Source organism: Erpetoichthys calabaricus, chromosome 2 (assembly GCF_900747795.2).
Source record: "Erpetoichthys calabaricus chromosome 2, fErpCal1.3, whole genome shotgun sequence".
Taxonomy (NCBI): Eukaryota; Metazoa; Chordata; class Cladistia; order Polypteriformes; family Polypteridae; genus Erpetoichthys; species Erpetoichthys calabaricus.
In genome coordinates, this window is record NC_041395.2 from 265,186,165 (window position 1) to 265,213,512 (window position 27,348).

The window sequence follows — 27,348 nt, forward strand, 5'->3', positions numbered from 1 at the left end:
GGATGGACTAACACCCTGTCAAGTGCAGGTCTCTGTCCCGCTTCAAGCACTTCTAGGATAAGCTCTGGCACCCCGCAATTTTGATTAAATAAAACCGGTTTGAGAACTGTTTTGTTAATTCAGAACGCAAACATATTTTACACTGCATCCTTTCTTCCAATAACTTACTGTGATTTTAGTCATGCTTTGCAGGAAAAAGGAGGTCAAATAGTGGAGAATACAAGAGAATGCTAATACTTTTTTTCTCTCTATTATTAAGCTCCTTGAATTTGATCTGAAGGGAAAATCACTTGATTCATCTGCCGCTATTGAAGTCGTGGTGAAGGATTTTGAAACAATTGGAAAAGACAAGTATGTGTGCTTTTTTAACCTATTTTAATTTCCTTTAGGAGTGGATGATTTTTTAAAAACAAATAATTGAATCATATCAAGCGTATCTCTGTTTACAAGTCTAATTAATTACCAATACTGCATTTATCCATTGGCTTATTTGGTGTTGTAAAACCAGAAAGACCTCTTCAGTTAGTAAATTGGTTGGAATGAAAATTAGTAGTCTAATGCACTTGGTTAAACCGTTGTTCTTATTTACCCTATATTTGTGCTTGTTGTCCATTATAAGCTTTCATTCTCTTTAACTCGGACATCAGCTCAGGGTTTTGGCTAAATGAAATCCAAATAATCTGCACTGTCACTTTTAATGGCAGTAAGTAGTTAAACTTTGGCTTTCAACGGACAGCGAGGGTGGAGTTTTTACAGTACTGACATTTCCTCTCAGAGATGTTGAAATAATTACTAACATTTCTTTCATTTTTGGGAATATTATTTGCATTCCGGTATGACGTACGTCTTTGTGGCAGGGCTACTGTTGTCCGTGCTGTTCCCTTTTCTTTTGCCCTGCCTATGCACCGCTCTGTCCCTTGCATTATATGGTGCATGCTGCAATAGTGATGTGGCAACAAATGCAGTGACTCACTGATGTGCACAGACCTTTCAGTGGACAGTGGCTCAAAAGTAGACAAGAGTCACTATACACGATGGATGCTTTTTTTTTTTTTTAAAAGTGCTGAGTGGTTAGTAACTGTTAGAAACCCATATGAAAATCTAGCACTATAAGGAAAGTGAATATGTGTGGCTTGTGCACAGATATTGCAGCTACTTTCTAAATCCTAGTACAAGACAAATTCATAGGACTGGCACACTAACATTTCTTACGGATTTTATATGGAATTCATAGCAGTAATTATCATATACCAAACTTTTGTTCTTGAAGGTATTGTAAACTGCAGCCTACCTTTAACAAGGCATGTTGCACATTGTTGTTTTTTCTCTATTTCTTACAACAAAAAGGAGACTCTGAGCAATCAGGTACAGTAGGTACTTATTGGAGACAATGCCATTTGGGTCCATGAAGGAAAATGAAAAGAGTCATTGTAGCCACCCCTTTGTGCACATCTCAATGGTGACTGCCTCATAGCTACTGGGACTTGGGCTGTCCTGACCCAGAGGTTTCCTGTGTGGGATTAGCATGTTCTCCCCATGACTGTGTAGGTTTTCCTCAGTTATTGATTTTAATGCTGAATCTGAAAGATAGACATGTTATATTAATTGCTGATGCTAATTTGTTCTAGAGTGGGTTTGTGTATACTGTAATGGAATTGTCCAGGGTGGGTGCTTGCCTTGTATCTGGTGTTGCCAGGATAGACTTGCCTCTTTGTAAAACCCCAAATAAACACCTTCAGAAAGTGAATGGATAAACTGTAAACTTGTTTCCTAAATAGGTTTTATTTAAAAAAACACATCTACAGGTTTAAATTATGGTTGATCAGTTATCATTTGTGTCAATCATAAGGAAAGTCTGAATCTCTAATTTTTATATTTAATATGTATGATGTGATGTTTTCTCATAAGTATTCTGCTCACTAATGTGTTTTTTGTTTGATTGTATAAAGCTTTTGTTTCATGGCTGAGCTCTTTTCAGTTGTGCTGTAATGTGATGTTGTAGTCTGTTTGGAAAAACCTGCTGAAAAAACAATTTTCCCACTTGGGACAGTAAACATGAAAGAATTTTCAACCCCAAAGATGTTAACTGTAGTTCATGTTTTTAGTCCTCTGCTGTTAACTGGACATATGTTTTTTTTAGCTGGAACATAAGTTAATATCCTAAATGTAAACCATGTATATGTGTTATTGTTTATTTACATTGATGACATTTTGAAATATTGTATGGTGGTTCATTTTATGGTTTTATATGTTATATCTGTAAATTTGTGCAAGTTTTCTGAGCTGAAACTCTTAATTTTGCCAGTTTTTCCGATTTCCTCTCCATCCTATAGGCATACACTTTAGGTTGATTGGTTACACTAATTTGTTCCAGTGTGTGTATATTCTGTGATGGACTGATGTTCCATTTTGGTGGCTGATGCTATCAGGATAGACTTTGATTCCCTGCAATATTAAAAAGGCAAAGGGTCGACAAATGTATAATTGCAGATTACCAAAGCAGCAGACAGGTTGGTTGTGTGCGATGGTGCATTATTTTAGATATAATGTTAAGACTCTACTACTACTGAATTTTGAAATATTAGAAGAATATGCATTGAAGTCTTTCAAAAATAACAAATCTTGCTCTAAGAGACATGCTATGGCCAGAAACAAGCTTTTAATTTAATGTTTGCAAAGTTCAATTTGGTGTGGAGCAATTGCAGGTTCTAATGGATGTTCAGTCGAGCAAATGTTTGCAGCAGTAGGTGTATCTTTAAGAGGCTCTTCAGAGTTGACCAATTTAGTAACTAAAATACGCCCTTGACTAGAAGCAGGTTAGAGCTTGCTCAAAAGGCTGACACTTTGCAGAGAGGCGTGAGCAGAGTATGTGTTTTGCAAGCCTACAATAAGCCTTACATCATTAGCTGTGTGTGAAAGATTAAAAAAAAAATTAAGAGACAAAATTGCACACTGTATGTCTTTCTCAATCATAAAACCACACAATTGTGTACGGGATATGACTTGGCCAGCAGGAAGAATCAATCACTTTCAGTGTGTGCAAACTGAGAATCTTTAGACCATGTGTGCTAGAACTTGTTGAAGGCCTTACACCCCTAAAAAGGCTGCAAGTACAAGGAACATTTGTGCAAATCACAGAACATTTAACCCATTGAGAATACTCTATCTGTAAATTATATTTGTTATATGTTACTTACCCCATGTAGTGATGGCCAAGAATAAAATGTAATTTAATGTTTTCTTTGAGAATGGAGATAACAAAGTTTCTGAATGGGACCCAGTGCTGGACCACAGCAAACTTCAGTCAATCCATAACTTTCGTGGGGGTTGCGTTCCTAGGAAATGATTTGAAAGTTGAAGACATGAATGTTAATACATTAAATCTGGGAAATAGGGGGTTATCTTCCAGCGACTGCCAAAGAGTGTGGTCTTTCACTAGAGATTGTTCAAAATGAACTTCTCATGGAACTCTTTATAATAAAACTCTCTTATTGATAATATGCACTTTTCATAACACAGTAACCATGAAATGACCCATAAAATGCAGTACACAAAACATAGTTGGTAACATGCAAAGAACGTTTTTTCTTGCTAGTCATCCTAGTGAATACTGTGACCTTTTGTGCTAACATCTCATTAAAAAAAAAAAAAAAAAACGTTAGTCACTCTTGGAAGATGCCAAGACTGGCGAGGTCTCGACAACATCTCCGACACAAGATCCTTCATGGCTGCCAGATGGCGTTGGAGTTTCTTCATTTGTGATTGAAGAAATTCACTTCCCTTAACCTGGGATTATACTTTTCTTTCTCATCCTGCATGTTTTGGGAACATGGTGACTTGAGCTGCATGCACTAAATCAGATATTCAGTACCTCAAATCTCACAAGTACATTACAGAGAGCCACTGTATCAATCAACAATGTAATAATACTGCATAACCTGCCATTTACCTTTTTTTCATTGCACGTACACATTAAATTGAAAGGTATGAAAATTGTGTATGAAGTGGCTTGTTCATTAAATTTTTTATACGTTTATTTCAATGGATTTAATTACTTTAATTTTCTTACTAAGGGGTTTTTATATCACAGAATCCATATATAACATTAGTTTTTTTAAAAGCAACGCATGTGTATATTTTTGAAAATTAATTTTTGTATCATTCATTGTTACTATGCTTCTCCTAGTTGTTAGGGCCATATCCTCAGAGGTTGTGACCTCATGTTACAATATGATGGGTTAAAAGGTCAGCAATTTTATTTGTTCCCTTATCTGAGATTTGCAGATAATAAATTATCGTCCCAATGAAACCCATACCTTTTAAAACAAATGTTTACTTGGTAAAACTTTAGGAAGTTGAAAAAGGCATCTATTAATCATTTCCTCTTGTTTAACAAGATCTTTCCAAAGGTTTTTTTGGTGTCAATGATGTCTGTCTTGACAGATAGATACTTTATTAATCTTAAGGGGAAATTCACATACAGTACTCCAGCAGCAGCATATTGATAAAAAAGAATATTAAATTAAAGAGTGATAAAAATGCAGGTATAACAGACAATAACTTTGTATAATGTTAACGTTTACCCCCCTGAGTTGAATTGAAGAGTCGCATAGTGTGGGGGAGAAACAATCTCCTCAGTCTGTCAGTGGAGTAGAACAGTGACAGCAGTCTGTCACTGAAGCTGCTCCTCTGTCTGGAGATGATACTGTTTAGTGGATGCAGTGGATTCTCCATGATTGACAGGAGCCTGCTCAGTGTCCGCTGCTCCACCACGGATGTCAAACTGTCCAGCTCCATGCCTACAATAGAGCCTGCCTTCCTCACCACTTTGTACAGGTGTGAGGCGTCTCTCTTCTTTATGCTGCCTCCCCAGCACATCACCGCGTAGAAGAGGGCGCTCGCCACAACTGCTTGATAGAACATCTACAGCATCTTATTGCAGATGTTGAAAGACGCCACCCTTCTAAGGAAGTATATATGACATTGCATACTTCAGTGTAAGACCTGTGAATCCTACCTATTCCCAAATAAATTTACCAGCGTATTAAAAGCTCTTAATATGCCACTCTGCACAAAGATGAATAACTTGTTTAATGATGTTCTGTAAATATTAATTCGACCAAAAGAAGGTCTTGTTACATAGCAGTAAATGAGTAATAGATGCATTTCTAAAACATAAACTGAAGTGTTACCCTTTACTTTGGTTTTCACTCAAGCTTTGCATTTTTGACTTTGATTTTTGGTTTTGCTATTGTTTTGACGAAAAGTCTCTTAACCTTACAGCTTTGACCTTGTTTCTTATTTCTGACTATGTCTCCTATCCTGTCCTAGTCTTCATTCCTGCTACTTTTCTTTGGCATTACATAATATGTCCTACTTCTACCTTTAAGTCTTTAGCCAAGTACTTTTTGTTGAATATTTGCTTCCATAGGCTACTGTTTGCCCTCTTTTGTTTGCCTGGGCTTGTGTTAGCCCTTTTGTAAGAATGCGTATAGCAGCCAATCATGGATTTAACTGATTCTTTTATTTATGAAGACTGGTTGTGCTCCATCCCCACCAACTCAAATATACAAACCTTTGCCTTTTCTTGCATACTCTTCATTAGCTGTCAGCATGTAGTTGATGCTCATCTATAATATTTGATGCACATGCATTTTAAACATGTGGCTACACTGGAAATAGACGTTAGATGAGCCAGATAAAAGCCATCCCAGTTAGTAAACATGCCATCACGTCTTTTAAGGATATACCTCAAACGAATAGCCTGTATTTGCAGGAACACCTAACTTGACAACATTCCTTTCTGACTATTTGTAACACTGATAGGTACAAGTGCTTTGGTGGAGCCTTGAATAAATAGAAATAAGCAAGTAACTCTGGTTTGAAAGATCTTTGTTATATTGACATGCCTCATCCATCTTGAATTCTAAATGCAGCACTCTTACATGTTATTAAGCTGTTTGTTCTTACTAAATCAAAAAATATGTGCATGAAATCCCATTCAAGTAGTGCTGGACTAGCTCTGGTTGAGGTGTGATATCAACAGCAGAGCATGTGTACCAAATATTATATCCATGGAAGACAAAAACTGGATTGAGTGGTGATGCAGCACTTGGGCTACCAACAACCTAACTGCATCTTTTCCCTCTGTCCATTTGCCTGATCTGTAGGTGCCCCTCTGGCAGCTCTAAATTGTGTCCATGTAAGTGAGTGCCAGTGTGTGTATGTGGGTGTGCCCTGTAATAGTAAGGCACCCTGTCCACACTGTTTTCTGCCTGATGGGGTTTCAAAAAGAGTTAATGTGATTAATTTCATGTTTTTTTTTATCACATAAATAGTTGTAAAGGTGCTTTTGAGATAGGTTGTAGCCCCCCACCATTACCTGGATTAAGACAGCTTCTTGGATGGATAAATATAAAGAAAGCTGGGATAGAATGAGATTGCATGCCTATAGTAGTGACTTATTTGCTGCACACCACTACATACCAGTTGAGTGAACTGCTTCTGATGTGGAGGATGGGTTAAGTGGACTCAGTAAATGGTTGAATAGTAATCTAGAACATTCTCTGGATCTGCTTTTTTCATTTAGGGACCATGAAACAATAACCATATAAGTACATTTATGCTGATGTTGACAACCCAATGCACTGATCTGGTGGCCGATCCATAGTGTGTTCTTCTTTTATGAATGATTCCCAATGTAGCTTTAAACAGGATTAAGTACGTTGTTTGAAGGATGATTGGATAGATATTGACAACCTGGAAATCTCGATTCAGTTTATTGCTTCATTCATGTCATCTGCATTTTAAACACAACTAAGATTCATGACTGCAGCTTTGCTAAACATATTGTACAGCTTATAAATGACCAGTTTTTCCAATTTATATGAGCCATCAGCGTGGTAATCATTTTTCCATTACATTATACACTACTTTATATTCTTGCCTACTGCTTCATACATCACTTGTGATTCTAGAAATGGGTAACTGAACATTTTGCTTTATATGTATTTGTGTATGTGCCCTGAACAAAATTCTGACTAATAACTGTAACCACAAACTCAAGATTGACAGACTTGGAGACTTTGCAGATAGTAGCTAGGAGCTGCCTGCTTTATTCTGGGAATTCCTCCTTGCTTACTTGATACCCCTTCTTTTAAAAAACCACAGAATATGAACACATGGTATCAATCAGGAAGCAGTTATGGCACAAGCTATATTTAGCATTTTGACAACCATCCTACTGGTAGTTACTTTGGTGAAGACATTTGTGCAGTTTTAGGCTTTTCATTTTATTTATTCTTTTTCCTCTTTACACAATTTAATTTATCAGCTAGAAATACCTTTTCTTGAGTTGAAGACTTGTGAGTTTTCAGCTCAAAGGCATGGCTTACAGTAGAGCAGGAGGTTGTGAAAGCGATCCACTGCATAATGCAACAAGAATCACATTGCTAAATGTGGGAGGGTAAAATGGTGTAGCTGACTGGCTTTTCCAGGATCCCTAGGCGGTTTGTTGCGTAGCGACCAATGGAAAAGTGAAGCCAGGACACGCCTGTTTGCACACGGCCCATGGAAGGGGGAGTTTTCTAAGATTGATGGATTTTGTGTAAGGCTGTACTCTCTCGTTCTGCTCCTTGTGTTGAGTCAACATTAAAGCATGAATATAATTGTAATGCTGACTTTCATTAAAAACAGAAAAAAAAGAATTTAAAACTATTGATGCTAACAGGAAACATCCAAAGTAAAAGGAATACAGATATTTTCTCTTCCCTTAAAGGCCTGCTTTGACTTCAGGGTCGTCTTCTCTTTTCCATCAACAAGTTTTAGCTTTTGTGCAGACAGGAAGGCCGTCTGTGCTTGTTTCAGGCATGCTTTAAGGTTGAGTCATTCTCTCTGTTGCTATTATGACTTATTTAGACAAACCATTCAGTCTGCTTTGGAATATGCATTAAAGTCAGGTTTTTCTGTTTTGTAGACTCTTTATACCATTCCACCCTGTCTGATCATATTTTACATTCACTAAATATTAGCTATATTAGCAATTCTGCATTGGCTCATGGTGGTTATATGAGTGGGCTCACCATACAGGTTATTACAGCACAAAGCTGGCTACTTTCAATGTTTCACACAATCTGGAGCTTATTTAGACTGTACATTTTGCAATATTTTCCAGTTCTATTGCCATCATTTTTACCTTGATTCTCTTTAATGAAGTTTCAGCAGGCTGCCAATATTGGGTGTTATTGCCATGATGTCCAGTGATATTGACCAGTTTAGGAACAAGGAAGGACCGGCATCAAATTTTAGATATATAAAACATTTTTTTCTATTAATTATTCCTGCATGTGAAATTAGTTTTTGATTTGTTGGTTTGCAGACACTTGAGGCAGCATGCTGGTATTGCCTTATAGAATTAGGTTCCATACATCCATCCATCATCCACTGCTTATCCGAGGTCGGGTTGCGGGGGCAGCAGCCTAAGTAGGGAAGCCCAGACCTTCCTCTCCCCAGCCACCTCCTCCAGCTCCTTTGGGAGGACCCCGAGGCATTCCAAGGCCAGCCAGGAGATATAATCCCACCAGCGTGTCCTGGGTCTGCCCCGTGGCCTTCTCCCAGTGGGGCATGCTCGGAACACCCCCCCAGGGAGGCGTCCAGGGGGCATCCTAAACAGATGCCCGAACCACCTCAACTGACTCCTCTCAATGCGGAGGAGCAGCGACTCTACTCCGAGTCTCTCCTGGATAACGGAACTCCTCACCCTATCTCTAAGGGAAAGTCCAGCCACCCTGTGGAGAAAACTCATTTAGGCTGCTTGTATCCGCGATCTTGCTCTTTCGGTCACTACCCAAAGCTCGTGGCCATAGGTGAGGGTAGGAACTTAGATCGACTGGTAAATTGACAGCCTTGCCTTTTGGCTCAGCTCTCTTTTCACCACGACGGACCATTGCAGAGCCCGCATTACTGTTCCTGCATTACCTCCCGCTCCATGCTTCCCTCACTTGTGAACAAGACCCTGAGATACTTGAACTCCTCCACTTGAGGCAGCACTGTGCTCCCAAACCGGAGAGAGCATTCCACCCTTTTCCGGCTGAGAACCATGGCCTCGGATTTAGAGGTGCTGACTCTCATCCCCGCTGCTTCGCACTCGGCTGCAAACCGCTCCAGTGAGAGCTGGAGGTCACTGTCCGATGAAGCCAACAGAACCACGTCATCTGCAAATAGCAGAAATGAGATTCTGAGGTCACCGAACAAGACCCTCTCCGCTCCTTGGCTGCACCTAGAAATTCTGTCCGTATAACTTATGAACAGAATCATTGACAAAGGGCAGCCCTGGCGGAGTACAACCTCAACAGGAAACGAGTTTGACTTATTACCGGCAATGCGGACCAAGCTCCTGCTCCTCCTGTACAGAGACTGAATGGCTCGTAGCAATGAGCCTTGTAATCCATACTCTTGGAGCACATCCCACAGGATGCTTCGAGGGACACGGTCGAATGCCTTCTCCAAATCCACAAAACACATGTGGACTGGTTGGGCAAACTCCCATGCCCCCTCCAGAATCCTGGCCAGGGTATAGAGCTGGTCCAGTGTTCCATGGCCGGGATGGAATCCGCATTGTTCCTCTTGAATCCGAGACTCGACCATCGACCGAACTCTCTTCTCCAGCACCCCTGAATAGACCTTACCGGGGAGGCTGAGGACTGTGATCCCCCTATAGTTGAAGCACATCCTCCGGTCACCCTTAAAAAGGGGAATCACCAACCCAGTTTGCCAATCCAGAGGGACTGCCCCCGATGTCCATGCGATGTGGCAGAGACGTGTCAACCAGGACAGCCCCACAGCATCCAGAGCCTAGAGGAACCCAGGGTGAACCTCGTCCACCCCAGGGGCCCTGCCACCTCGGAGCTTTTTAACTACCTCAGCGACCTTAGCCCCTGTATTGGACGGGCCCCCCCCCCCCCCAGAGTCCTCCAGCTCTGCTTCCTCTAAGGAAGACATGCTGGTGGGATTGACAAGATCCTCAAAGTATTCCTTCCGCCGGTCAATAACGTCTGCAGTTGAAGTCAGCAGGGCCCCATCTCCACTGTACACAGTGTTGGTGGAGCACCGCTTTCCCCTCCTGAGGCGCCTGACGGTTTACCAGAACCTTCTCGGTGCTGACTGAAAGTCGTTTTCCATGGCTTCCCCAAACTCCTCCCATGCCCGAGTTTTTGCCTCTGCAACAGCCGATGCTGCCACACGCTTGGCCCGCCGGTACCCCTCAGCTGCCTCTGGAGTCCCATTGGTCAACCAGACCCGATAGGACTCTTTCTTCAGCTTGACGGCCTCTCGAACCTTAGGTGTCCACCACCAGGTTCATGGATTGCCGCCACGAGAGGCACCGACAACCTTGTGGCCACAGCTCCGTTCTGCTGCTTCGATAATGGAGGCTCGGAACATGGCCCATTCAGACTCAATGTCCTTCGCCTCTCTCGGAATGAGGTTGAAGTTCTGCCGGAGGTGGCAGTTAAAGATCTTTCTGACCGGTTCCTCCGGCAGACGTTCCCAGCAGATCCTCAATATTCGTTTGGGTCTGCCTGGTCTGTCCTGCAGCCTCTCCCGCCATCTGATCCAACTTACCACCAGGTGGTGATCAGTTGACAGCTCAGCCCCTCTCTTCACCCGAGTGTCCAAGACATAAGGTCGCAGATCTGATGACATGATTACAAAGTCGATCATTGAGCTGCGACCTTGGGCATCCTGGCGCCAAGTGCACTTATGGACACCCTTATGCTCGAACATGGTGTTCGTTATGGACAATCCATGGCCAGCACAGAAGTCCAACAACTGCACACCACTCGAGTTTAGATCAGGGAGGCCGTTCCTCCCAATCACACCTCTCCAGGTTTCACTGTCGTTGCCAACGTGAGCGTTTAAGTCTCCCAGTAGGACAATAAAGTCCCCAGGAGCTGTGCCTTGCAGCGCCTCTTCCTGGGACTCCAAGAAGACTGGGTACTCTGAACTGCTGTTTGGCGCATAAGCGCAAACAACAGTCAGAGTCCTTCCCCCAACTCGAAGGTGTAGGGAAACAACCCTCTCATCCAATGGGGAGAACCCCAACGTACAGGCCTCGAGCCAGGAGGCCATAAGCAAGCCCACCCCTGCCCAATGCCTCTCACCCATAGCAACTTCAGAGTGGAACAAAGTCCAGCCTCTCTCAAGAGGAATGGTTCCAGAGCCCAGACCATGCGTAGAGGTGAGCCCGACTATAACTAGCCGGTACCTCTCAACCTCTCGCACCAGTTCAGGCTCCTTCCTCGCCAGAGAGGTAACATTCCATGTCCCAAAAGCCAGTTTCGGCAACCGAGAGTCGGAATGCCAGAGTTCCCGCCTTCGGCTACCACCCATATCACATTGCACTCAACCCCTATGGCCTCTCTTGCAGGTGGGGGGCCCACAAGCGAGCGGAACCACGTTGCTCCTTCGGACTGAGCCTGGCTGGGCCCCATGGTCGAAGGTGCAGCCACCAGACGCTCGCCAGCGAGCCCCTCCCCCGGGCCTGGCTCCAGGGTGGGGCCCCGGGTACCCTTTCCCAGGCAAGCGAAACGCTGATCCTCAATTTAACTCCATATGGGGTCTCAGGATCGAGTTAGTCTGGATCTTCACCTCAGACCTGTTTGCCTTGGGAAGCCCTACCAGGAGCATGTAGCTCCTGACAACATAGCTCCGAGGATCACTAGACCGCGCAAGCCATTCTGCCACAACAAGGCTTCCATCCAAGAAGGGTAGAATTCTTGGAAGGCTAGAATTAGGTTATGATTTCAAATTCCTTCCCAGTATGTCTGAGTTGAGTTTGTGTGTTCTGTTCTGGATTTTCTCCGGTGATGCTTGTTTAATCTAAAATGATGTACAGGCAGTTGTATGTTTGAAGTAGGTATAAGAAGGTCTGAGTATGTGCATGGCATCTAATGCAGGCCTGGTTCCAGTCTCGCTCCTAATGCTCCTGCAGATAAGCCCTGGCGCTGTCTGACCCTGAACTGGACAAATGGATTACAAAATGGATGTTTGAATATTTTGTTGACTGTTTCAATACTCCTGCAAAATACACTCCCATTACTTTAAATCTGACTGTAAATATTATTCTAGTAATGTATTCTCCTGTTGTAAGCATTCCAGTATTCCTCTAAGCAAGTCACTTGTCCAGTATTCTCCACCTCTTTCCTGGCCATTTTATCACTTGATGATTCCCCAGTAATTTTACCAGGCTGAAAATGTAGAGCGTCACCTATAACTACTAGTGGTGCTTTCATTGGAACAGGCAGCTCAGGTAACCTGAGAAATGCTGACCAATATGAAAATGAGGAGAGACAGCTGCTCATGGTGTAGATGTTTTTTTTTTCCCCCCACACAATCTGTGGAGTTTTATCAGTTCAGTAACTGATAAAGCTTGATTTAAATCCAAGCCCAGTCCCAGTCCTGGATGTTCTGGGTTCAAATCCCAACCCAGTCACATTCCATGGAAAGTGTGCAAGTTCACCCTGTGTCCCTGTGTGTGATTTTCATGGTAATATCTCTTTACTGAGTCTTAATCAGTCCAGTATGGATGAGTTTAGGCGTGTGTCTGGATATGTCTGATGATGGACTGGCCTCCTGTAACGCACCTCATCTCTCCTCCTGATTGTGTTATGGTTCCTATTTATGCAGAGCACACCTTGCTAACATCACTCTGTGTGAGCTGAGAATGCTGTGAGATAGGCTGCTTTATGTGCGTTGAGCTTGCCTGTCTTTTCAAATGCCTCTCATTTTACAGTTCTGTCATCTGTGTGAGTGTGTAGTACACACACAATGTTATAAAGAGACAGTAAAGGAACACATAAATATAAACAAAATATATGGCACGGCTACAATGCCATCCACAGTTGTTTCCAGCCCCTGTGATGCTAGAATAGGCTGTGACTGCCATATATTGAAATGAAAGGGTTTAAAAAAGATCAGAGGACAGTTATATAGATACTTTTGGAATATTGTTACATGTTCCATTTGTTCAATGAAATGTTTCAGACATGTAGTTTTTTCCTTTTCAGAATTTGTAGTGTTGCTTGAAAGTTTATGAACCATTATTGTGTTTATTAAATGTTAGTCCACCAATAACCTTGTTCGCTAAATATTTTCCCAGAAATTCACTATATGGCCGATTTAGAAGAACTTTTTTTTTCTTTCCTTCGTGCCCCATGATGTTTTGCAAAGCCGACAGGACATCACAGAACTGTAGCTATCATGGTTGGGGCTGTCACTACCAAATCATGTACTGTATGTGTACATCACCTCAGATTTTACATTGCTACCAGACCTGCATGCATGTGTGATATCACTACTTGTTCATTAGTTCAAGTGGATTTGAACCCCACAGGCACTTCATAAATAAAAAAGGGGGTACATTAGCAGGACATAATGAGTATATTATGAGTACTGCCACCGAATATATAACACTGATTCCTGTGTGCTGACTGACTCACACACAGCACTGTATGGCTAATTTTGTATGTTGGCAGAATAAATGCTCATTTAGCCGTGTGATACGGCATCAAGAGTAAGAAGACCCTGCGAAATAATGATAATGAAAGCTTTATTACTATTTTCAAGGCATTTCTAGCTTCTTTATGGAAGAAAAAAGTGCAAAGCATTTGCACAGATAGATAGATAGATAGATAGATAGATGCACGATAAGCAAAAAAAAGACATGCCAGATGCATGCAGCACGACTTTAAAAAATGCTGCCTGGCATGGCCAGTCAGTACCCTGAAGATTGGAACACTTGTGAGTGCAATGACATATTTATATATTTTTTTCTTTCTTATTGCTTGTTTGTGGCCATTTGCTGCATCACAACTAGATCACATTTTTGGCCACACTAATCGCTCCATCATAGTTGGCAGTGACTTTTCTAGCCCTCAGGAAAACTTAAAAGACTATCGCACCTTTATAATTAACTCAAAACTGGTTCAGTTCCTCCTTCCCCATTGACTTCAGTGCATTTTGCTGAGTTTACCAATGTTTTAGAACATTCCTGAGCGCTCTGGGGTTTGCTAATGACTATTGAATATGTATTCTCACTATGAAATTCTTATTTAGTCATAACAGATTATTAGCTGGATGTTCTACAATTTAGAACTATTGCTGCACATCTCTAAATTGCTAGGTGTGAATCCTGGCCTCGCCACTGTCTGTGTGGAATTTACGTGTTCTCTCTGTGTTCATTTGCAGTCTTCCCCCAAATCTCTTTTTGGTTAATTGGTGAGTCTAAACTGGCTCAATATAAGTAATTAATTGTATTTGAGTGTATGAGTTTGTCAGGATTGGTTTCTCGATGTTGTCAGGATAGACATTGGCTTCTATGACCCTTCATGGATGGGCAATATTGATGTTCAGTAGAACTCATTCCTCTGACACTGAACGTGCCTATTCTCTCCCTCTCTATTGTAATTTATTGACTTCATTCCTCATCTAAAGAAATAATAGCTTACTCTTCTATTATTAAACCCAGATTGCAGATTAGACTAAAATTTCCTTGTAAAATTTCATGAATCTACTTTTAATAATATCACTGTGTTGAATTTTCAGTTGTGACATGTTACTAATCCATTTTTGATGACTCCTAATTTTTTAGGGTTAGTCATCTAAGTTCTTCATGGTGACTTGCAGGAGCCCCTCTTGCAGATTTTTTTTACCAACCAGCTACCTTTAATTATTCCCTTCGAGCTGATTTGCTTTAGTCATTGTGTAAATAGTGAGTGCGTAGGCTGCAGATGTCTTGTTGCTAAAACACAAAAATATTCCATGCATGACGTTATTCTAACTAGGCACTGGGAGTGCTTACATAAAGTGGGATTTTTCAGATGGCAATCCCTCTGCCTCTTTTTAAATGTATTTTTTTTTTTTTTTTTTTTAACGTTTCTGTGGTATCATCTGTGTTATAGTATTGCAGAACTTTCTACTAGTGGTCATTTTTTTCTGTTTTAATTGTTCCCATTTAATTTCTCCAGGCAAAGATCAGAAGTTGCTTTCTCACGGTAAGCTTTAGTTAGATATTCACTGCCCACAGAAAAGAAATGCATGTTGGTTTCACAAAGCAGTGTATGTGTGGTACAAGTACATCACCTCATCTTGGGTAGTGGGCTCATTGGGTCAGCACAGCTATGTTATATGTCTTGGTTCTTCGGGTTTCATCTACTTTAATTACTTTACCACAAAATATGAAAAAAGCCAGCGCATTGTAGTTATAGGAAATACCTTTTGCTAGTATAACAAAGGAGGGCCATTTTTCACAATATTTTATTTTTCCCTGTCTGGCTTGGTGCCATTGGCCATTTAGAAAAAGGATTTGACTTTCTTTTTTTTAAATACAAAATCAAGATGAATTTACTCCTCACCTTTTCCACAGGAAAGTGAGTAAGGTGATTTTTGTCTTGATATGTTTTAATTTTTGAGGGATGTGTTGCTTTGAGTCCTGAAGACTGTCATATTATATCTTCTGTGGAATTAAGAGTATTCTGTCTGAAATAACCAACCATACTCAACAAACTCGAACCTGCTTTATTTTTAGTATCGGAGGTTTTCCTGACAGCATTGGGTACCGGTTAATCACAGTGTCCACTCACATACACACCAACAACCCACACAGACGTCACTAGCTAGCCTACTCTGCACATATTTGGGATGTAGCAGGAAAACAGGAATAGTCACTGAAAATGTGCAAAGTACACAAAATGAATCTCTTTTTGTAAGAGGAAGAAATGCTGAAATGCCTCCATCTATCCGTCTTCCAACCATGCTTATCCAAAATAGGGTCATGGGGAAGCCGGAGCCTGTCCCAGCAAACATCAGGCACAGGGCAGGAACAGTCCCTGAACATGGTGAGAGTCCATTTCAGGGTGTACCCATACACTATGGCCAATTCAGCCTGTCCAGTCTACGTAACCTGCAAAGGTCAGAATTAATTTGAGTGTGAGTTAAAAAAAAAAAAAAATTCTTCATTTCCTGGTCAATAGCTGAGGCTTATAAATATTTAGATTTTGAAAATGTATTTTGTGTTCGTAATTTCTTAGTATTTATTATCCCTATTTATCCACCTTCAAAAATTGTTGCTATTAGTGGAGGGCAATTAGCAGTAGCATGGTCACCTCCAAAATGTAACTTTTGGCCCAGGTTCTTAGTAGGTTTAGTAAATTTTCCCCACTATTTCTTTGTTTACTTTAACCAAAGTTAGTGCTTTATTTTTATCCTCTAATGAAGTAAATTTAATTGTTCATCTCAAACTCTATTGAACTTATGCATGTATACGTATATAGAATGCATCCTATGACCAATTGAAGTTCTTCTATATATCTAACTCTCCTGTGAAACATGGTCATATACTTCAAACTTAACTTCGAAGAAAGGAATTAAAGAACATGGATTGATGGATCCTTTCCATATCCCTGCTTATAAAGTAACATGATATGGGAGATACAGTATTTCTAAAGTAAAAGCCCATATGTATATTGGGACAACATTGTCCATTAACTTAAAATTCCCCATGACATTGAAATGGCATATGATTAATAATTAAAGATCTTCATATAGCTTTCCTTTTGTCATACTGTTATCTTCGTATATAATACGCTACCGTGGCTGTTCGTTTGTCTGTCCAGGATTTTAAATCGCCTGTAGCTTGCAAACCGTTTGACCTATTGACCTGAAATTTGGTACACATATACTACGTGACCTCTACTGTCCGCTTTCAGGGTGATGATATTTATTACTCTTTTTATTTTATTGTAGAATCAACTCTTGGCAGCACGCAGCAGGGCGGCCATGCGGCGCATGTGTACGGGCACCCTTCTCATCCCTACCACCTTCGCCGTCACTTCCTCTACCTCTTCGTATCTTAAATCATTCTTGAGGTAGATTGAACACTTAAGTCCTAGCATAAGTGAAAAATTAAGAAAAACGTACTAAGTAATTGCAAAACAAAAACTGACTTAATCAGTTTTAATGCAAAAGGATGCCGACAGAAGAAGAGAAGAAGCGGGCCGCTAGGGTGGAGAAAAGAAGGAAGCAGCAAGCACATCAACCTCTGAGCAAACGAATGCTAAACGTACAGAGAAAGAGTATGAAAACTATAAGTCAAGTGTATTCACTGCATGTTATAGTGTAGTACACAACTACTGCTGATTAATAATTAAAGATCTTCATATAGTTTTCCTTTTATCATACTGTTTTTGTGGAATTCTTGGTTAGTTATTTGCACTAGTTTAGGTTCCTACATTTTGTTTGCTAACCATGTGTCTCTGGTTATTTTCTTCTACATCAAGACCAGTGACTTACTCTGACTGAGTGAGTGAATGAGTGTTTCAGTTTGTGTTTGCACATATCTGAGTGATGATAACTACTGCTTACAATCCAGAAATGCCAGACTGGGATTAAGCATAATGCCAAATAAACTTCCAGACTTAATCACCCCTACCAATACAAACATAACACAGCGACCCTGCAATGATCAGGTGGTAAGCAACTGTTGCCAAGTGGTGTCTTTTGTTCTATTTGCATTTTGTTTATTTATGTAAATATTTGCACAAAGGTGCATTTAAGACATTAACAGATCTTTAATTTGGAAGTTGAAAGTTGACAAACAGCCTTTATAATTCAAAAAGACATGGATCCCCAACATTTATGACATTTTTATTGTTTTCAAAAGCTGTTCAAAGCACCCTGCTCATGGTCTCTGCTCTGTTTTGCTCTTGCTCATCTCTTTACTTCATTTCTGCTAAAGTGTGCCATTTTCCTTTCTTGGAGTAAAAAGCACCAGTGAAGGAAACAGTGCACGACTACAGCTGTTGGCAGCCATGATCAACAATTTCTTCATTGATTTAAATAAAGATAATCACAATTACTTCAAAATCTCTCCAATATCCAGATACAATTGAAATACCTTAAGGCTCTGTCGCATTGTGTGACTTTTCCTATGATTTTTCAGTCGTTCAGTTGTTTCACTCATTTATAAAATACGTATTTAGCAAGTCAGAGGCAGTTAACGGTGCGCTCCCATAAAGGTGGTCATCTAATGTGACACACCGAAACGTCTCACTCCAACTAGTTTGTGACTTGCTTTGACTGATTTTTGTCGTTTATCATGTGCATAAGAGCTGACAACCAATGAGTGCTCATCTGGATGTACAAAGCATATAAGTTAGTAGCAAGGAATAAGGGACTTGGGTTTTTTGGACTTCACAAACAGAAGAGAAGCTTGTTTTTTAATATCTTGTGTTTTGTACAAAGAGAGAATGGAAAAAAGATAAAGGATAGCGATTGCAGCTAAACTCGCCATAGCTGTTAACTCATTCACACAGTGCTGGCTCTGACAGGCAGCATGCAAACTATCGACTTGCCATGCAAAATGATCAAACCAGTAACCCATAACTCTTATGATTGGTTCATTCATATGAACATTAAGGCATCCTATGTATGTAGTGTATGTATGCTTCACTTATCTGACTTGATTGGTTGGCAAGGATACCTGTCTTCTTAACTGAACTGCAAAATGATGCTGAAGAATAACACTTATAAACCAGAAAGTGGAAGAAAACTATTCAAAAAACATCTGTTCAATCTCTTGCCCAATGACCAAAAAATATATCGTGAAGACGGTGTTTATCGATTTAAAGAAAATTGGAAAAACTGTCAATTGAATCTTTAAACTAACCTATGTGAAAGTGAGAATGTGGGCAGTGTCTAGTCATGGAGTATTCATGGGGTCTAGTCCTGAAGTATTTGAATTAATTAATTGCCCCAGGGCTACCACTTCATTTCCTACCTTTGACTCTCTATTTTACCCTCAGTTATTTAACCTGCATGTCCTTTTAATGTAAAACATTGAATGTGTTGCATATTCTGATCCTACAAATTGTCTTGGATAATGGTGTCAGTCAAATATACGATAAATAAATACACCACCTGCGGTGGGTTGGCACCCTGCCCTGGATTGTTTCCTGCCTTGTGCCCTGTGTTGGCTGGGATTGGCTCCAGCAGACCCCCGTGACCCTGTGTTCGGATTCAACGGGTTGGAAAATGGATGGATGGATGGATAAATACACCACTAAGACTTGTCACACACACATACTGTATAAGGACCAATGCAGTGTTATAATTGCATGACCATCTTTTAAACACACAAAAACGTAGTACAAATGTTACTCATTGAAAAATAACAGATAAAGCTGGGTAAGCATTACTTTAAAAACATGAAATGCATTTTACCAGGAGTAGAACTTAACATACAAGTCACTAGCCTGTAGCAGCCATTAAACCTCCCCCAAAGGTTACTTTGTCAACCCCTGGAATTACATTTAGGACCAGTAGTGTCTTTTGATAGTTGTGGAGCCATCCTACCAGATTCCTCTGTGATAGGGCACACATATGTAGGAATGCCTTGGCCTATCATTTATATTTAAAGGGGGCAAGAGACTCTTGGGAACTCATAGGAAGCTTGCCATCCATAATGTGTGTCAAGCTTGCTGATATAGGTACTTGGAGGACCTCTTTAGTCAGTAGGAAGATTTCTTTTTTCTACAGTACAGATCTTAGTAGTGTTCTACTCTTCTAATGCTGGCAGTCCCTTGCTAAAGATCAGCTTGTTACCTCTTTGGTGATTTTTTTCAGCAGCTTCTGTTAATGGAATGTTAGCAAATGGCTTGCTGCATTGCTTTGTCTGCCAGTTAGGCTTGAAGCTAAGCGCCTTTTGTATGTCTGGATGTTACCCGACTCCATTGTCTTCTCTCTCTCTCTTTCTTTATTTAATTCATTAATTTCAGTTGTTTTAGTGAAAAAATAGCTGAATTTGTTTGTCTTTATACATTTGTTTTTTGCTTATTATAGTTTACAATTTCATGATCAGATGTATTATCTTAACTGTTGTTGGGGACCATGCTACTCAAAATCAGACACTCATGTGTGACTTCACTTAATCACGTATGCAGTGTCACAAGTTTTGACATTAAGCAAAAACATCTTCAGGTCATGCTTGGGTGTGTCATGCAAACAAAAGATCAGATGACGTTTATAGACCTGACGCAAACAGTAACTCAAGGGGAAAAAAAATCTCTGACACTTTCTAAAATAAAAAGTGCTGTTTTTCTATTTTTTATAAGATCAGAAATTAAAAATTTCCAAATCTGAGTGTTTATCAGTGTTCATGGTATCTTGTTTGTGGAAAAGTCATGTAAAAGTCTTGTAAAAATAGAGAGAGGATCAATGTGCACTATAGTGAAACTTTAAAAAATAATATTAATATGAATTAGGCGACATGGTGGTGCAGTGGTAGCGCTGCTGCCTCGCAGTAAGGTGACCTGGGTTTGTTTCCCGGGTCCTCCCTGCGTGGAGTTTACATGTTCTCCCCGTATCTGCATAGCTTTCCTCCGGGTGCTCCGGTAACCTCCAAAGACATGCAGGTTAAGTACATTGGCGATCCTAAATTGTCCCTAGTGTGTGCTTGGTGTGTGGGTGGGTGTGTGTCTGTGTGTACCCTGTGGTAGGCTGGCGCCCTACCCGGGATTTGTTCCTGCCTTGCGCCCTATGTTGGCTGGGATTGGCTCCAGCAGACCCCCGTGACCCAGTGTTAGGATATAGCGGGTTGGAAAGTGACTGACTAATCAGAATGAATTACTTTTGGCTAACCAAACCAATTTGGTTATCATTTCACAAACCTCTTATTTATACTGTTTTAATGTTTTAACCCTAGCTGTGGGAATTGAAACAGAATTGAAGTTAAAGAGTCAGTCCCATTCCTGACATGCAGACAAGGAGATCTTTCTGGCACCAAGGCTGAAGCTTATATTCAGCTTAACCGCATTCAGTTCAGGAATGGCAGAAAACATGATGTGGGATTTTGTGTACTTTTGCATTTGTTTCCTATTATTTGATAAAGTTCTAGCACTTTTTTTGTGGGATACTGTATGTGGAAAATTTGCTTTGCAAAATAAAAGTGTACTTCTACACAGAAGCAAATATTTAACACAATGAAGATAATATTGCTTTTGCTATGAACTCTTGCCTTTCACATTTACTTTGTTATGTATACTGTATGAGTGTGGATGTGCAGTGTGCTCTGTGATGGCCCGGTGCCAATCCAGAGTAGGCTTCAGTGCTGCCAGGATCTGCACTTATTCTCTGCAACCCTGATAAATTGGGTTGGTTTTATTATAGATAATAAATAGATGGACTTGTAATGATGATTAAAGCTGCTCAAGATGTTTTGAGGGAAATTGTTTATATGTTTGTTTTGATGATTTGTCATATTTGTTTACTTATTTTATGTGTTACTCCTTGAGATGATGCCTAGTATTTATGTGAAAATCACCCATCATCATTGCCAGGTTTGGTTGGCTGTACTCGAAACTATTTGTCAGGAATGTTCAGGTTTTTTGAGATATCTTGAACAGTGTGTGCCATAAAAATTTTTGAAAAGCAAATGTTCTGACATATTTGTCCTGCAACAGAGAAGCATTCTCTGCAACTTAGTTTACTGTTGAAATTTACCTTGAGAGAGAATAATTATTGCATGTGTATTTTGTATATTTTTCTCATTTACTAATAGCCACTCCTGAAGGCAAAACAGTTCCCCATTACAGGTTAGTTAAATGTCAGTGGAGCCATACAAACGAACGCTTTGTGCCTGATACTGCCTGTAGAAGCACCAGCAGTGCACACATATCAGTTACACATGTTCACTTTTCCTGCTGCTTGAAATTGTAAAGGTAAATTGCATGGTCTTTGTGAGCGTAAAAGTAAAAAATAAAAGCAACTTTAGTGATCTAGAAATAAATGAAAGAGAATATGAGATCCCTAAGTGTGCCTCCGTAATACTCAGTATTTACTGTCCTACAATAGGACAGACATGGGTTCAAGGGATGGGATACCAGCCCAGTAAACCCCTTTTAATATGGGCTACGAAAACCAAATTAGAAAAGAAAAAAATAACGTCCAAAGCTGCGTTTTCTGGATATTGAAGTATGCTGGAGTAGAATAATTCCGTCTCTCTCTCTGTGTTTCTTGCGGGTCCTTTAGTGAACCAAATATATAATGCTCACCTGTGAAGTTTGCTTGATCTTTGGAACACTAAAAGCAACCTCACAGCTGCATTATTTATCCGCAAAATGCCAAAATGACCTGCTAGCTATCATGTTTCGTTGAAGTCATTAAAAACACTCTTTTATGCAGGAATTTTAAAACTCTGTACCAGAGCTTATGACTTTTGCTACACTACACTTTTCTTTTTTAATCTGCTCTTACTTTTAAGTGGACCATGGGTTTAATTTAAGGTATCTCACTTTGTAAAATGAGAAACATCCAATAATGTGTGTTGGAAGCTTTGCAGATTTATTAGGAAGTTACAAGGATTAGCCGAACGTGATGCTCTAAGTTAACATTTTGTTCAATTATTTTTTGCTGGTTCTTGATGAAGAGCCAACACAATGAAACATGATTAGAGCCTACTTTAAAGGATGCTTGTTAATTTTGTCTGTTCTTTGTCAAATTTGTCTTATCGATTTGAGGGTTGTGAGTAGAAGAATCCTGTCCTGGCAAGGGACAAAACAAAATTCATTGACGGGTTTCTAGTTCCAACAATCAAATTACTTTTTGAATGACTACTATGATAAAAACTAAGATGTACTGCTTAGTAAGTTGGTTACATGGGAGCAGAAAGATGAAAGAATAAAATAAATCTAATCAATTACTGTTAAGCAGTGACAGTAATGCACTTCTGTTTATTTTTTCTCAAAACAAAGTTGTGATTTCCCTACTACCTGCTAAGAGCTGAATCAAGCCATCTTATTTAAGAAAAATATCAGAAGATTAAGATGAAAAATGGCTTCAATACTTAAGAACCACATTTAAAGACATCTAATCTGTCCATCCATTGTGAAGCCTGCTGAATCCAGTTCAGTGTATGGAGCCTGTCCTAGCAATTTGAGAAGATGGGCTGGGACCAACACTCAACAGAAGGTGCTGTCCTGATCATTATCTGTATGGAAATTGCATAATATCACCATACCTACATGTAGTCTGCATTTCACCCTACACTTCAAAGATGAGGTGTTGGGTTATCTTTTTGATCTGAATTGGGAGCTTATGCCATGATACATGTAACACAACACATGAATTAGTTGTGCTGCCTACTGCAGCCTCAGCAAGTAGCAATATGTAGATGACAGGAAAATATCAGTAGTATGACCTTGTGGCATTGCTGACAGGAAAACAACAGTGAAAGTGAAGCACATTACACAGGCCTGACTAATTGTTTCCATAATAGAAAGTCATACACTATCAAAGAATTGGAGATGTGGGCTTTCTCTGCCATGTTATTAGGCTTTGGGTCTTTTGCACGGTGAGTGGCATCACTGCATTGTGGAAAAGAAAAGAATGGCTGCACAAACACACAGCATGTTTTTGACAGCATTGTGGTATAATCACATGGCAGTGAAAGGCATTGCAGCAATCCCGACCAAGTGATCAGTGATGCTGTGTTTCATGATGGGAGCATCTTTCTTTGAGAACCAGAGGTCAGAGTGTTATTAGTAACATATTTTCCTTATCACTAATAATGCACCGATATTTGTAACTCTTTAGAAGGGGTCACAGTTTTCAAAGGCACATTGAAGGTACATTGATCAGGTATTTTGCTTTTTAACATACAATACAGCCCTGTGGTGGGCTGGCGCCCTGCCCGGGGTTTGCTTCCTGCCTTGCGCCCTGTGTTGACTGGGAGTGGCTCCAGCAGACCCACGTGACCCTGTGTTATGATGTAGCGGGTTGGATGATGGATGGACATATCAAATACACAGTCTGACATAAGTAGAATTTATGATAATTTTATGTATAAAAAGTAGGAAGCCTGAGATTCTGGAACAATCTACTCTTGTCTCGATTTTTTTGTGGACCGCAAGATACCATTTAACAGTCAGGTAATGAATCCCCTCTTTATACACTTTTTCAGTAAATTTTGTTAGCATCTGTTTATTATTTTTTTTTTTCCTCCTTTTTTCTTGCCTATTTCTAGATTTTTTTGTCATCATTTGGGTGTTTTGAATAATGTAGAATCTGTCATTTGTTTCACTTTTTTTAGTTTTAATATAGTTCATTTTATATTTCTTGTTATTGTTTTCTGGCATTAACATTTTGTTTTATATGGGTGCTGCCATTTTAGGGACCATTTATTTATGGTTGCCACCACATTTCACTGACTGAATGATTGGAAAATGTGTACTGTAATGTCACTGTAGGAACAATAAATGTCAATGTCATGCACTTCCGGGTTCTCCAGGATTCTGAATACTCTCCATAACTTTCTAATGTGTTTTTTGTATTAGTTTTCTGACTATGAATCTTATTCCTGACTTTTTGACAATGATTTAGTTTAGTGTTTTGGCTCGGAGGTTTAAATTTATTGATCACCTGGTTTTAACCCTTAGCCCATTTCATTGGATAACGTTTACATCTCCTGGTTCTTTATTCACTTGCAAAAGTGACCTGCTCCATTTCCATTCCATTCCAATCTGTGCACTAGCATCTTTATGTAGCAGTATCAGTGCCTGAAGTGGGCTGGTAATCACTGGTACTGTCACGTCTGTGTTTTGTTGTTTGGAGTAGCAGTTTTTCGTGAGTACTGGCATTGTTTGAAATCTGCCAGTACTCCCTAGTATGCAGTACCGCTGTTAGTTGTACTTTTTACTCTTTAGAGTATAGTCACTTTTTCTTTCAGTACAACCTCTTGCTACTATAATGCCACTTGTGTGAACCAGCAACTATCTCCTGTGAATTGTAGCAAGTGGAACCTATCAGGATCCCATCCCTAAATCTCCCTGTCTTTTAGCTTATATATGTACAATTAGACCCCCCCCCCCAAATGCCTGCACATAACACTGAAGAAACTGAAACACCTGGAAGAGTGTTACTGTGTGAACTTTTCATGGTCAGGACAACAGCGGCATGGGCCACGAGGTGTATGTAAAGCAGTGTGGTGTGGGAATCGCAACATAGCTACATATAATGTGATTTACAAACTCTAACATTTATGCAGGGATTTTAAAACTCTGTCTCTGGGTTGCAGTATGGCTTATGCCTTTTGCTCCACTCCACTTTTCTTTTTTATTATGTTCTTACTTTTAAGTAGACCATGGGTTTAATTGTAAAATGAGTAACACTCAGTAATATTTGCTGTAACTTCCTGATAAATATGCACAGCATCCAAGGATTAGCTTACCCTGATGTTCTAAGGTAACATTTTGTTAATTTGGGTTTGTACACCCTGCAACAAGAGTTTTGTACAATCCGTCGCTTCTTCCTCTTGTATAAGAATACTTTGTCACCTTTCACATCTGGATTGGATTACTACAGTTAATTTTTCATAGGTTTTTCTCTCCTGGATCTTTACCTTTTGTTAAATTTATTAAATTTAAAATTTTGTGAATTTCCCCTTGGGATTAATAAAGTATCTATCTATCTATTAACAACAACTTCATAATACTATTGTCAGAATTTAGAAATGGGTAAAGCATCATGAACACCTCATCCCTGAACTGACACAGATGCACTGCCTTCCAGTAGAGTATTTATTTATATTTTGTTTATAAACCTGTTGACTTTCCTACAGCCCTGTTATTATCACCTGTCAGAGACACCTAAGATCCCTCCAAGGCCCATCACTGTTTCATAAACTTGTTGTTTGACTTTCACCATATGCACATTTAGCTCTGTGGCTCCTAATATTTTCCTCAAAACCCTCCAAGCAGTTCTGATAAGGTTCGCATTTGAATCAGGCATTTTACATTTTATTCTTGCATCTATTTCCATCTATTATCATACATCTAAGATACTGTGAACTCATTCTGCTAATATTTTCATAAAAAATGTGTACTTCAATAGGTTAAGGTTATTAATGATAACACTTTAGTTGAGGCACTGCAAAAATGCATCTATTATTGATTTACTCTTATGTAACTAGACCTTAGCAAAGGCTTCTTTTGGTATTCATAATATTTATAAAAGATCAGTCGATAAGTTATCCATCTCTGTGCAGCATGGTGTATTGACATGATGGTAAATTGACTTGTTAATATGAAGAATTAACAGATCATATGCTTAATATGTATTATCAAGAGAAATATGTCTCAGTTAGGCCACCTCAGACCACTCCAAAGTGAAGCTTTGTTAGTAGATGAGTAAACACTTTACTGATGCTTTGTGTTATGAAGACCCACAGATGTGTGTGTTAAGGTCTTGTTACATAATAGTAAATGAGAAATAGTTCATAAACTAAAGTGTTACCAGATTATTTATTTTTAATAATCATGAATTGAATGATCATATATTATTTATCTCTGAACTTTAATTAGTTTTACAGTGTGGTGCCGCCAAAGCATCTATATAAAATTATGAGTGACTGATTAATTGAGGCCATTTAGAAGTCTCCATCAGAAAAAAATACACTACTGAAAACAAAATGAGCACAAACTTTAAAATTTAAAATCAGGCCCTGTAACTTTTTTTTTTGGTATTCCTAACAATATCATAAGTTTTTTTTTGTGTTATAAAAAATAATAAACTGAAATTTGCTCCTCTAGATTTGGTCATTGTGGTTTTTGACAAATAAAGGCCAGAGACTTTAAGTCTTCAAAAGCAGTTGTTTTGCATTTTATTTCTAGTTGATGGAAAGCATTGCTCGGGGTCTGTTTAAATGTTTAAAGTGTGTGAAGCAAAATATTCCAAGTATTTACAACACAGGCCTGCAGCTGGTCATTTTAACTCAACATTGCATCGGAAGGCGTACTTTTCCAGTAAGGGTTGCATTTGTTTGTAATCTGTTACAATGAGAATGAAATCGTATTTTGCTTTGGTTATTACATTAGTTTTAAATGACTGATTAATTTTATGCTTTAATGGCATTGCATGCTTGATACATTTGTATATTCCTCTTATAAATTAAAATAACTGACCTACGGAGCTAAAACTCTAGATGAATAACACTCAACAGGGAGGCAGTGTCATGTTACACTTTATCAGAGGGAGTAAATGCTTTTGTGTTTCTCCTCTTTACAGACATACAGTTAAATTCAGTTAGTGTAGTTTACAAAATGAAAGAGTTTCTGGAGCTTGGCACTAGTAACCGTATTTTTCTAGGTAATAATAAAGGCTGTTGATTTAATTTTGAACAAAGTTCAAACAGCATATTAAAATAATTATTCTTTTACACATTCTATGACTTTATGGTTCTGTTGATCAGAAGTGCCACTGCTAGCCTGCAGGGACTAGGTAAACAGGGATTCCATTCATGCT

At 39.5% G+C, this 27,348-nt stretch overlaps 1 protein-coding gene across 2 annotated transcripts in view; it reads left to right on the forward strand.

Annotated features, from left to right (window-relative positions):
• Positions 1-27,348, forward strand: part of LOC114647017 (myoferlin-like) — a 156,301-nt gene that overhangs the window by 18,381 nt on the left and 110,572 nt on the right. For both annotated transcript variants that reach the window (XM_051923754.1, XM_051923755.1), the window contains exon 3: positions 260-351. In XM_051923754.1, the coding sequence (XP_051779714.1) occupies positions 260-351 (92 nt within the window). The remainder of the gene's footprint in view (positions 1-259; positions 352-27,348) is intronic.